The sequence below is a fragment of the Chaetura pelagica genome, unplaced genomic scaffold (assembly GCF_000747805.2).
Source record: "Chaetura pelagica isolate M959 unplaced genomic scaffold, ChaPel_1.0 scaffold265, whole genome shotgun sequence".
NCBI lineage: Eukaryota > Metazoa > Chordata > Aves > Apodiformes > Apodidae > Chaetura > Chaetura pelagica.
The window spans coordinates 943212-957147 of NW_009953449.1; the positions used below are offsets into that span (position 1 = coordinate 943212).

General features: G+C 36.3%; 1 protein-coding gene across 1 annotated transcript in view; it reads left to right on the forward strand.

The window, feature by feature from the left end:
- PDK3 (pyruvate dehydrogenase kinase, isozyme 3) overlaps positions 1-12327 on the forward strand; it is a 35978-nt gene extending 23651 nt beyond the window's left edge. The window contains exons 5-10 of the mRNA XM_009998491.1: positions 1026-1103; positions 3130-3206; positions 4409-4510; positions 5088-5198; positions 9894-10007; positions 11122-12327. Of these exons, the coding sequence (XP_009996793.1) occupies positions 1026-1103; positions 3130-3206; positions 4409-4510; positions 5088-5198; positions 9894-10007; positions 11122-11265 (626 nt within the window). The 3' untranslated portion in view covers positions 11266-12327. The remainder of the gene's footprint in view (positions 1-1025; positions 1104-3129; positions 3207-4408; positions 4511-5087; positions 5199-9893; positions 10008-11121) is intronic.
- The last annotated feature ends 1609 nt before the right edge of the window (positions 12328-13936 follow it).

Here is a 13936-nt window from a genome sequence, read left to right on the forward strand (position 1 = left end):
GATGTCAGAACAACTGATAATATGATTATTTTCAGATAACAGGGCACGTTAGAGATTATTTCTGTAGACATCTTGAAGGTGAACAATTATAGGTAACCAGCCCTTTCTAGGGACTAGTAATATTACTTTCTTTGTGTTTGTCACAAAGCTCTGAGTCTGTGCACAGTTTTTGCTCTGTAGTGTCACTTTGGACAGGATGATGAAGATATATATAGGGTGAGGTCAAATGCAATTGTTTTGATATCTTGGCAAATTTCTCTCTGTTTGCTGAAGTGCCTGTCTGCTTATGTGCTTGCTCTTAGCCCACGCTTAATATAAATAAGCCACTTTTGTTAAGATAGCTTAAGCAATGTAGTTAGCACATCTTTGATTTGGGGGTTCTCTTTAATCTAGCACTTGCTGCTTGTTTCTAAAACATTTTTGCAAATGAAGTGCTAGTGAATATTTAGAACTACTAATAAATCTCTCAAACAAAAGATTACTTAAACTCTTGCTGTATTTTGACAATACATGAAGCCTGTTTTGTATTGTGGGGAGGCTTTTTTTTTTGGTGGTTGTTCAGTAGGAAAGAATGAAGAATGTTAAAGATCCCAGCTTTCCCAGCAAAAGACCTTGAAAATCAATTATTGTAAACAGTATCATGTTTGGAAAAACATGGTTGCAACGTCGTCCTTTTTTATTTTGAGAAGGAAAGAACAAACATTAAACTGTGATCAGGACATGACAAATAAGTAGATATTATGGTCAGCCTAAGATTATACCCCAGTGGTTTTCAAGCCCTGAACAAAGACGAAAAATAGCTTGTCTCTAGTAATTTCTTTTTGCTTGTACACCTTTAAATAGCACTTGCCCTTTCTTGACCAAGTGGGCTATAATCACAGAGGCAAAAAGATTGGCATGGATACCAGTTTCGTGTAAAGTAGTTACTAAAATGAGTAGTTGACTTGAAATCTTTCACATACAGAAGGAACTTTGCTAGTTGTCTCAAGATGATTTTGGTAAATTGGTGTTCTGTTGTTTTGTAGATGCTTATGAAACAGCAAAGATGTTATGTGAACAGTACTACCTTGTGGCACCTGATCTGGAAGTTGAAGAATTCAATGGTAATTGTGATTTAGTTTAATTGCTGTATGTAAGAAGACACATTTCTAATATCTGTTATTTCTTGTCCTGTTAATTAATTGTAAGTTAGAATTTGAACTTTGCACTCCTGTATGCAGAGTTACTTTTCTTCTTATGTGTCTACATGGGCACCTGAATCGTAGTTTATAATCATGACATGTTTGTTTATTTCTTGATGCTGAAAGCAGAGTGCTTTCTGTTGAATTTGCTGTCCCTTTAAGCAAAAAAAGTTATCAGGAGTCCATGAGTAGTGAGCTCTTCTGTGTGATATGCCAAATTAGAAACTTTTCTTACAGTCTACACTTTAAGTCCTATTATAAGCTTCTCACATGAAAATGTGTTTCAAGTTGACAGCAAAGATGAAAATTGGATGTTACAAAACAGTTGAGACAGTCCTTTTCAGTGTATTGACTGATTTTTGTTCATAATTTATCTTGACAAAAGGTAGATTTTATTTTCTTTAAGTTAAAAAAAAATTTGTGTTGAGTGATACTCTCACAAATTTTGGACATCTGTCCAAATGTAAGACTGAGGTGTTTTCAGACTCCAGAAGAACTGCAAAATTCTCAGAAACAGGTAACACTTGGAATGGTGAATGTAATATATGGGAACACGTTGCTCAAAGTACTATTTAATATTGTAGAAATAATTCTCTACTCTAAGTGGTGTTGTCATCACTGATGTGTTGCTACCAGCGCCCTCTCCCATAATCACAGGACCCAACTTTCCCCCCTCCAAAGTAGAGTGATTTTAGAGGTATAAGTACCAAGTGCTGCATCAGAGGAATCAGTGCAAAATTAATTTAAAGGCCTAAGTAAAAAGACACAACAGTAGAGAAAACAGGTTGCTGGATCTCATGAAAAAGGAATCAAAGAAGGGATGTTTGTTTTTCCTCTAAATGACTGTGTTATCAAGAAGAGGAAAGAAACTTTGCCATGACCTCCCAAGAGCAACAATAACGTTTTCTTATATGTACTCTATGACTTAAACAGGTATGAATCTGTTTGTCTTGGTTTTGGTGACACGTAAGAGAATTGGAGTATGGAGTCTGACAAAATTAACAAAATAAAATGGTTAGTTGCTTTGCAACTAACTACACAGAGCGTTATTTTGGTCTTGTTTTCCTAATTTTCATACTGTTTCTTGAAGTAATAACTGGTATTATTCCCAGCCCTCAGTGCCAAGAGGGATGAAGTTGACTCCAGTCATGTTTGTATCTTCCTGCAATTCACGCAGCAGGCATTTAGTGATTTCTCTTCAGTCTGAACTGCTGCTGAGTGTGACCAACTGTGACTATTTAATGCCAGTAGATATTTGAATGTTTGGGGATGACTGCATCTTCAGAACCAAAACTGTCAGGGAATGTAGATGATGTAGCTGTATTGTTTCCTGCCAGGTCAGTTGGCACTCTTAGCATTCAGAGCTGCACCAAGCCAGACACCTCTGCCAAGACATTAATAAGAAGATGGCAGTGGACAGACAATTCAGTTCTGATTTGGAATAAGAAAATACATTTTTTGAAATAAATTTTGAAAATGTTTGAGTACTTTGCATGTTATGTTTTAATAAAGGGAAAATACATAGTTGTTTGTAGAATACTTAAACAGTTTGTTGGTTTTTTTTTAATTTGAGAATCTTTTTGTGTAATGAATGTTATGCTTAAATACCGAGTGTGTTAACAAAGTTTCCCACTAAATGGGAGAGTTGTCTTAGTTACCATACATTGTCAGTACTAAACCAAATACTGGTTAGTGAAGTTTCGTATGTAAAGAAAGTCTTGGTGACAAAAACATCTTTGAAAGTCATTGTTAAAATATGTTATTTGAGATGATAGCAGTAACTGAAATTTATGGTTTTACTTCATGGAGCTAGTCTTGCACTCGGAAAATTAGGAAATGCTTACATACTTGTCTTTGCTTAGAGTTTCATGTAATTCCTGTAAATAGAATTGCTACAAAATACTGTTCTAAAAAAAATAATGTGTTGCTTTTATTTTATTTTTTTTAGCTAAAGCTCCAAACAAGCCTATTCAAGTAGTCTATGTACCTTCTCATTTGTTTCATATGTTGTTTGAATTATTCAAGGTAAGTTGTGCTTTTTAATGTCTGAAAGGGGGTTGTGAACTTACATTACTGTTGAAATTGGGGTTTTTTCAGTTACAGCTCTTAGAAAGGAAAATTGGAATAACATTCTAGAACAATGAAGAGAGTTTGAAACTGTTAAAAGCTAGGTTTAGAGCTTTCTCCTGTGCCCTTAAGCACTTAATTTTTTTCCTGTGTTTTCCTACTTCTTTCTTTGTACTTTTGCCGATAATTAACATAAAACACTCATGTTAGTCTACTTTTGGAAAGATGATATATTCATTACCTTGCAGTTTTTATAAGCTTGATTCTTTATTGCATGTTTGAGGACTGGTTAGGATCAGTGTCTTTTGTTTATTGTGAGAACAGCCCATATGTGTTTGAATAGTGTAAATTACATGCTTTGTTTTGTTTTTGTGTTTTCTGAATAATTAGAACAACAGTGAAAATGGAGCATGTGAGAGCTGTTGTTTGCTTTTGAGTAAGATAGGTGGTCTCTAGGTGGTGCAGTTGAACACTAGAAATTCAGGGGAAAAAATGAGTTTTGTCAAAGAGAAACTTTTAATAATGATATTTTGGATTTGATTTTGACATTTGACAAGTATGTTTCCTCATTTTGCCATTTATAACATTAGTTCTAAGGCAAAACAGGTGAGAATTTGTGTACACTAGTTTTAGATGTATTTTGGTACAAGTAATGAAACAGCATGAAACCACTAAGTTGTAGCTGTAAGTAATGGTAATCTGTGAGGGACTGTCAGTGGAAACTCTGTTAATAGATATGATGAAGTCAGATAAATAGATGGTAACTTCACAATTATCTGACCCAGGCTAAGAAAATCAAAGTTTATTCTCTGTGGTGAACACTGCTATTTCTGCTTTTCAAGGTGGAGGTGAAGGGTGTTGTCATCCCTTACATATATTACTTGATTTTACTCAGAAAAAAAATAAAATTGTTTTATGTTCCCTGACTCTGAGAAACAGATAAAAGTATGTATAATGGAGTTCTGATGTAAAAGTTTAACTGGACAATTCATTGACTTGAGAGTGTATCTCAGATCAGTTTTAAATACTGCCTTTTCTGTCTTGTATACAAATGTAGGACGAAGTATCTAGATTTAATAAATGCAAGTTCTAAATTGTCACAAAAAGCATATATATGGTAGAGTTAGAATCAAATATGCTATTTTTTCTTATATCTTCAGAATTCAATGAGAGCTACAGTGGAATTGCATGAAGGTAAGAAAGAAGGCTATCCATCGATCAAAACCTTAGTCACTTTGGGGAAAGAAGATCTATCTATTAAGGTAAATGCCTAAAAATAACATACAGCTTACAAACCTGCTAAGTTTACCATAGTATAACTTGTAATTTGAAAGACAAATTTATTACTGTATCACTTCTGAGACTTGCTTCGTATTCATTAGAACAGAATATTTTCAGTTGGAAGGGACCTATGAGGATCATCTAGTCCAACTGCTGGACCACTTCAGGGCTGACCAAAGTTAAAGTGTGTTGTTAAGGGCCTTATCCTCCAACACTGACAGGCCTGGGGCATCAACCACCTCTCTACGAAGCCTGTTCCAGGGTTTGACTACCCTCTTGGTAGAGAAATGCTTCCTAATATCCAGTGTAAATTTCCCTGGAGCAGTTCTGGACCATTCCCACGCATCCAGGGTGCCTCCAGCACCATCCTCTCCACTTCCCCTCTTCAAGAGGCTGTAGAGAGCAGTGAGGTCACCCTTCAACCTTCTTTTCTCCAAATCAGAAAAATGCAAATTTCTTAGTTCCTTTAGTATTTCTAGATTAGATAATGCTGCTTCAGTTTTGCAGGTGTTTTTTCAGAACAACATGTTTGAAATCTCTGAACTTTTCATTCCTCAGATAAGTGATCAAGGTGGAGGTGTACCTTTAAGAAAAATAGACAGATTGTTTAACTACATGTACTCAACAGCACCCAGGCCCAGTTTGGAGCCCTCGAGAGCTGTGCCTTTGGTAAGCAATTGCAAGATGTATTTAAATGTCCCTTTGCACTGCTTTGTTGTAGGTTGCCATTCATAGCAAACTACTAATTGTTTATTATTAGCAAGTCTGTGCAGTTAAAACGTATCAGGAGAAAATGGGTTCTGTTATCATCACTTCATCTTTGAAACAGAAAATTTCTTGACATTATATTTTTAGAAACAAGCATGTCTGCATAAGCACAATATTTTCACAGGTTGATGGGCAGGATTTTTAGTGCTCTGTTACTGAGGAGGTGGATAACCTAGTGAGCTTTTCTTTGGTGTGTAAATTACTGTTTATGTAAGTTTCCTATAATAAATATATTGGAAAGGTGAGCCACAGTGTCAGATTTATAGCACTTGAGAAACACCTTGTGATAATGCACAAGCTTATATTGAACTTTGATAATTATTTTTATATAAATTATGGACTCTACAAACCTGCATGTGATGTGAAAACTTTTGATATATTCCTGTTCAGTTGGAAATACCTCATGTGATTCTCCTTTCTGAGATGTATCAGGGTCAGATTTCAATCAAAGAAAATTTCCTTATAGTTTCTTCTAATCAGGGAATTATTTCAGCATTGAATGCATAGATTCTTTTAGCAAGTATGATTTAAACTGTTATTAAAAATTACTTTATTTCTATTATTATTTATTTATTAATTTTAAAATATTTTGTTTCTCTGTTATTTTACTAAATTATGTAGTGTCTCACTGTGATAAAAATGATATTGTTGCTGTTCCATTTGACTGGCTTTCAATAAGTGGATTACTACTGAAACTGTATTTTTGTCTCTTCTCATCTTTGTTCTCTATTGCTTCTGATGCAATCCTTATCTTGAGGCATGTTGAGAAAAAGTTGATTCTTTGAAAAATTTCCACTATTTAGGGAGACTCACTAGCATGATCTTAAGTGATTTTTAAATTTTTTTTTTCTACTGATATTTCTCTCTTTGAAGTGCCTTCAGGCACTAAAATGTGTTGCAGAGAGAATGTGGCAACTTTTCATATAAAATAATAACAGTGAACTAAGGGTGAAACCAGTTTTGACTGGTTCAGAGTTAATAGTTTCCTTTCAGATTTAGCATGAACTCTTTATGGTACTTAGTCCACAGTTAATAATACTGTGGCACGTAATTGTATTGCATTGTTTTCACCAGTGTTTGATGCTACCGTGGTAGGTGTGAAACCCAGTTCTGTATCTGCATTGACTCAATTCTTCACAGCTTCTACGTCTACAACCCATCTCTGTAATGTTTCAGTCTTTTGCTTTTTCGTAGAAAATCTTCTTGAATGGGATGAGTGATAGGGAACAGGCCTTAATTCAAATATAAACTTTTTTCTTTATATCAAGAATGGCAGAATCTTTCTTGATTCATAATCCACCTTTGTTCCATCTCTCTTTTGAGCAGCAATTTACTTTATCAGCCTACATGAATTTTCTGAAACTTGTTCAAACTATAAACCTTATACCTTGATTACCAGTTGTATTCACTATTAAAATACCTCTTCCTTTGTAGCTCTCTGATTGTAAAATGTGTTCATTTTAGGATTGACACCATTCTTTTTTTTTTTTCTTCATTTCTGAGCATATTCAGCAGTGCATTCCTGTGTTTATTTCTTCATCTTCAAGACCGCTTACTGTGATTCTGTGGCTTTTATACTTCTACTGTGCCCCATTTTCAGGCCTTGTTTTTCTTTTCAGTTGCTATATCACTGTAGTCAGACCTTGAAAGTATCCTTCTCTTGTGAACCTGGCAGCTATTGCCCTGTGAGTCTGACCTGTGCCTGTACATGACTGAATGTTGGAAAGAGTTGCTAAGCTCTGCTATTTGTGTCTGTAGAAAGAAAAAAGTCAGGAGCTGGGAGTGTGTGGCATAGCTCTCCACTAAGAGGAAAAGGACTTAGCAGTGAAGTTGGATATGTTCTGTATTATGGCCCAGATCCAGTAATAAAAGCAAGTAAGCTGTATTTCTTGTGTCCGTCTAGAAATAAAAATCTTTCAGTAGAAAGGTTCTGCATAGATCCTTTTCAAAGTCCCTACAAAAAGAAGTTTTTTTTATTGCTTAGTGCCAAAGACCAAACCACTGAAGAATTACAGTGCTGCAGAAGGCAGGGGGGGTCTGTGCTTGTATCATTTGTTACTTAGATGTTATCCTAAACTAAATTGCAATGCAGTGTAAATAGAAATATTTTTCTGTTCTAGCACTCCCTTTCCTTGTTACATGACCCCTGTCTAGTTTATGAAGCATTCATGGAAACTCTGGGGAGTGGAGGAGAGAGGTCTTTTTGTGGATCAGTGAAAAATCTTTCTCAGTGTCATTGCACATGTTGTTTAAAAACTGCTGAGAAACCCTGTTACCATGACAGCACTCGGATTCTAGCAGATTTTGTCTTCATCTGTACTGCTATACACATAGTGAAAATGGTAGAAAGACATGATGAAGTGTAATGATAATTAGATTTTCCTAGAGAATTGAATTATTTTCTCTCTGGCAGCATTTGTTTATAGTAGGAGAAATGTGGGTTAAATTTGGTTTGATTAAACCTGTAGACACTAGTAACACAGAAGTGTAGCATTTTCCTATTTGTGTAATGCATACAGTAATACTTAATGGGAAATTGTCCCTAAAATGCTTTCCATTCTCAGGGCAGATGTGCTGTCTCTGACTATGTTCTGTCCTCTAGGTCAAACACAGACCTAGATGAGCACTTCTTGTTAATTGTCTACAAAATAGACTTATTGCCAAGTCTTGCCATAACAACTGCTCATCTGGGATCCGTTGTCTTCCTATTTCTTCTAAGTTACCTGTTTTGGAAAATACCCTAGAAGACAATGTAGAGAAGAGACTGTCAGGAAATTTTGGAAGTGGGCAGTATGAAGTAAATTACATGGGCTAGCACAGAGCATAAAAAGATTTTCTTGGAAGGATCAGGAAGCAAGCAAAATTTGAGCATGGGATTTAAAGAGGTGCAGTTCTGTAGAGAAGGAAGTGTAATGTTTTCAGGGTTGCTTGGTACTGCCCTTTACTCGAGCTGTTACTGGGCATATGTACTATCTACAGTTTGCCTTTCAGTTGTTGTGCTTTTTAATTTCTCTAGTGTATTTACTATCTGGTCTCCAGAAAAGATGCAAATCAATCTTCAGAATTATTCTTTGTTCTTTCAACTAACTTCCAGTTTTTAGAGATTAAGAAAGAAATGCATCTAGCTTCAAGACCAGGTGTTTGAAAATTGTGCCTGTCTCTCTAACAAAGTATTTGAGAATTACATTTTTAAAACATACTGTTGTTTGAAAAAGTGCAGCTAAGCAACTGTTCAAACTATGGAAATGGAAACTAATAACTATGATGAGCAGTGAGACTAGAAAAGGGCATCTTTAGCATTTCTCTTCCTCGTTTTGCTTAGAAGAATTCTTACAGTCCTCAGTGTGACTAAGGCAAAGGGGTCAAGAGATGCTGTAGAGAAGGCAGATGACAGCAGCAGAAGTTGTGATGGATATTGTAGTACAGAGTTCTTTAGTGTTCACCTATCCCCCAAGGGATTTCTTAAAGTCGTATCACTTTAGCTGAGTGTTATTCTCACAAGTCCTGCTTCTTAGCCTTCTCTTTTTTTGTATCATTTTGGTGCTTTATTTTTAATATTCAGGGCATGTTTCTCAGTGTCTGTTAGGTTGCCTTAGTAGAAATATTATAGTGGAATGAGTTTAATGTTTTTTGAGAGCTTTACATATCTAATTCTTCTTATAATCAACCCTTATGGGAAAATTTTATTATTCCATTGTGTTAAATAGCCTTATTTCAAATGCTTGTATTTCTGAAATCCTTTCTTTATTGCTTTGGATAGTTCTGAATAATTCGGGTAGGGTCAACCACTGTGATTCTCAGCACATACCCAGTCATCTGAAAGAGATGATGTGTAGACCCAACTCTTACTCCTTGGATGCAGTGAGAGAGGCTTGTTTTTATATAACTTTTTCTGACTAGAGTAGATTGGAAAAGGTGCCAGGTTCTGACCTTGTCACAGATATGGTTATGAATATTAGTGTTGTAAATTTAAAATCTGAAATTTGTATCTATCCAGTCTATTATGCCTTGAAAACTGTGTGGTCTGTACAGGGTCTCATCCTCAGTAGATTGTTTGGTGCTATGGAATCTTCCCTCATCTTTTGTTAGACAACTGCAAGGGCTATTTGCCTTGTATTTCTTTGCATGTATTCATCTGATCTCTAGTGCAATATAGCATCAGCAATCACTTAATAATGTAAAGTAAGCAGGGTTGTCTCTGGCTTTCTTCTGTAGTCACCCAAGTGTGGCGATGTTTGAGGATAATCATCTCGCACATGGGTGTATTGGTTTGCTTTGATGATGGGAAGCAGCATGTGCTGTGTTTTACATGTATCTGCCTCTTTGAGGAAATGCAAAATGGACAAGGTAGTCCTAACAAAGGACACTGATATAATTTTCCCTTTTCTATACTTCAACTAAAAAGTTATGCCTTGGAAACATGGAGATTGCTCAAAAGGTGGAATGCCAATTTACAGTGCAGGCTGAGTAATAAAGAAAAGCTTGAAGAGTAACTTGATGCAGATCTAATATTTATCTTCTGTTATTCACATGATTGAAGTAATCTGTTACTTTTAAAAAAGTTTCGACCATGTTTGTGTTTTGTTGTTTTTGTAGGCTGGGTTTGGCTATGGCTTGCCAATTTCTCGTCTGTATGCGAGGTACTTTCAAGGTGACCTTAAACTCTATTCAATGGAGGGCGTTGGTTCAGATGCTGTAATTTATTTGAAGGTATGAGTTTGACCCTTTTATAGTGCAATTTCATAGTTTATAGCACGCTGAGTAAGTGAACGTTCTCTGTTTTCAGTCTTCAACTTGTTTTCAAATCTGTCATTGCAATCTTCATTATATTTTATCTAAATCAGTTACACAGGATTCTAAAAGCAGAGGTTATAAACATTAAGCTGGCACTAATACCATTTACCTTGCTTTGATTTTTTGGTTTTGTTTCATTTTTTCCCGTCCTCTGTGTTGAATCTTCGCATTTTGTGAGTCTGTCATAAGTGCTGACTATTCAGAGATCTGTGTGAAGAGTGATAATTTTGGTTAATACTTTGTGATTCTGAAAGTATTAACCAAAATATAGCTGATAAGACTATTAACTGACTTGTGACTAGCACTTTTTTTCCTATGCAGTTCATGAATTTTGTGCAGTAGAATGTACTGATCCCATTGTGATTTCTGGGGAAGTCCCAGGCTACTCAGAGGCTTAAGGCTGAAACTAACTGCTTGAATTTCATGATGGAGTTCATATGAATATAGCCTATAGCTCGTGTGCAGGTCATTGATTTGGTGTTGTCCTGTGCCTTGCTGTACACTGCGAGTGAGTTGTGCTAACTCTGCTAACGTACATCAGTTTCTGAAGTGTTTAATCCTGTGCATGTATGTATGTGTGGAAGAAAAAGGTATGATCTTTCTTGGAGGAAAAAGGGTATGCTAATGGACTCAGATCAGTCCTCACAGATCAGTGAGCTGACAGAGTCAGAATTTGCTGGAAAAGTGAAATGTTTAAGTAAAGCAGCTGTCAGCTCAGTGTCAAGGACAAATCTCCCTAAAATGTTTTTGACCAAGACTATTTTCTTGTTATCTTTGTAGACACCACTCCCTGGAAAGATGACAAATATTTTTAAAGTGTTATTATTTTCTTTTAACTTCTACTATGGCTAGTACTTTGGCTATCACTAGAATTATTAGTCACAGCCCAAGTGTCTTCAGAACAGTGTTGTGACTTATATAATTGAGACATCTGTTTGATACAGAAGTTGTAACTGTAGAACTTCCCAGAGTATTATCTTGCTCATGGTATCTGTAATGATATCTTACAGTTGCTTTTTTATTTCTATAGGCCCTTTCAAGTGAATCATTTGAAAGACTTCCCGTTTTTAATAAGTCAGCATGGCGACACTACAAGACCACACCTGAAGCAGATGACTGGAGCAATCCTAGCAGTGAACCAAGGGATGCTTCTAAATATAAAGCAAATCGATAATTTCCCACCTTTTGTCTCTGTTGGAGATGACGTCTGCATTCAGTATAAAGTCTCTGCTTTGTTCCAGAATCCTTCGAACCACAATAGCTAATTACTTCCAAACAAAGACCTAATCAGGACCGTGAAAAACAGTAAGAACAAAGTGATGATTGGAACTTAAAGGGAGGCACTAAGCATGTTTGGTATGTGAATCCTGCCTACTTCACCAGAATATGCTTGGTTGCTTCAGTCATGCATTGACAGAAGGGATTGCACTGTGATTGCACTTAAGAATACAAAGTTGTAACAAAAAGATACTATTGAAATGGCCAATTTTTTTTCACTGTAAGGATTGGCAACGTGTGAAGAATCCCTTTAGATGGTGAATAGTATCTTGCACAGCAATAAGGCATAAGAGAAAAAGTATAATGTAGGTAAACATACGCTTTGAAAATCCACTCTTTGCTGCATTTTATATTGCACCGTGTCACCTCTTACAAAAAACTCCCTTTGGGCTCTTCAGGTTTTCTATATAATGAGCTTATAAATGCATAGTACTAAAAAGGGTTGTGCAGCTTTAAAATGATGCTTTCCCTGAATTCCCAAATCCATTTGTCAAGTGCATACAAAAGTTACGTTGTTATAAGACAGTAGTTTTTTTCCACGTGGTGGTATGCACCTTAATGATTTTCTTGACATGCAAACACAAATGCATTTCTATATATTTTTCCTAGTTTTAAAGAGAGATCGTAAGTCGTTAGATCATTTCTCCATACAAGAAATTCTGTCAATATAGAGGCAGGGGGTAATTCAATTTCATGTTTATAGTTTTTGGGGGTTGGGGAGGGGAGAGAAATGCGGAAAAGCCAGGCAGCAAGTCATACAAATGAATTTGCCTTAAGACTGTTAGTTGATTAGAACCTGAATAGTTTAAAACCTGTAAATAGTTTCCAAAGTTATTTATATATTCAATGTCTCACTATAGTCTGGTAATCTGAATTTGTAGTGTATATAAAGATGATGCACACCAGCGTTTGGAAAGTGTCTTTGGTCTAGACACATGAAACTGGAAATACCACAGAACTGGGAGGGGGAAAACACAATTGATACTCGATTGAAGAAGAGAAAAAACCTAAGTATTTTCCCCTTAAATTTATTGTCCAGGTTACTGCTGAGTGTTAAGAAAATGTTCTTCACCAAGTCTCTGCCAAATACTGTTTCTAATATTATAACCGTTCAGAAAAAAAATGAGATTTAGAAGTTCTGGTAATATCCTAGCCACAGGAATAAAGTAGGCGAGTTGTAAGCAACTCTGATGCACCCTCAGTTTCTTTTAGGTGTTTTGATATATTTTGAAAGATACTGCAGATTTTAGCGTGGAAAAATGAAATTTGTTTACTAAAATTCGGGGGTGAACTGTCCCTTTTGTCCTCCCAGTATTTATTTTTATAAAGAACTGATCTGTTGGGCAAACAGGGAGATTCTGATAAATCCCCAGATATTTTTTTAAAAAAACCTTAGTTTGACTTAATAATAGTACTTTGCACTTATAGCACATTTCATCAAAGGATTATGAAGTGCTTTGAGCAATAAGTTTCATATAGCCCCATTTCTGAAGAGTTGGAGTCCTTAGCTTGCAAACCCTTACTCTTACCTGCTGCAGTCAAGGATTTGTAACTGAATAGTTCTTGAGTTTGCAGGGCTTGAGATTTGGTGGGCCACTCTGTGCTGTGCAGTGAAGTCATGTTGGAGCAACAGGTTGCTTCAGTGTGCTCCCATCTGCTCTTCAGAGGTGGAGGTGCCAGCTCAGCTGCTGAAGGCTGGCTGACTTGAGAGCTGGAGAGTGGTGTGCTGCTGAGCCCCCTCTGCCTACAGGTAGGAAGAGGGAGGGACCATGCAGATGTGGCCAGCTTCTTCACTTCCCAAACCAGATTTGATTTTGGCAAGGGGATTTTCACCCTTGGTGAGTGTGTAACACACGTAGCCTCCAGAGCAATAATTTCCCAGGACTGCAGAGAAGACAGATTGCTAATCAAGCAATACAGCTGTGCCACTGGGGTGAAACCACAGTAACAGTTGGACTGAAACACCAGTTGAAAGTCATATCTACTAAAATTTAGTTGCTTAACTTCTGCTCTCAACCATCACTTTTTACTGTGTTTTAAATTCTTTTCAGGTTTTGTATGTTTTCTAGTAATCACAGAGGAGGGCTTCCTTGGAAGTAGACATTTGTGATGAAACTACTGTTTTCCCACTTGTATGTGGTCAGTTTTTCTTAGAACATTACCTAAAACATTCCAAGGAATAAGGTAGTTTGTTTAAGAAGCTGAGTTTCAGCTTTTGTTAGAAATTGTATTATGAAGTAGTAAATCCTGACCTGGTGCTTATTTTGACCCTCTTCTTATACATGAGGAAGAGAGGGAACAAAGAAAAGAAAGGATGCAAGCATATTAAGCTTGTTTTTCCTTAAATGAATATACACTATGGGAGCCAATGAGTGAAAGCTGAAGATACCACAGAGGGTATTATGGTATATTAGTCATTTCACTTCTCTATTGACAAAAGCAACTGTCTGGCTTTCCAGACTGAAGTGCTCTAGTGCTTGAAAACTCAAGTCCCCTGAAATCGCACCTATTTCCAAGAACCCTAAGCATGCACAAACAGCTCAGTGCAGGAAGGTAGAGCCCAAGGA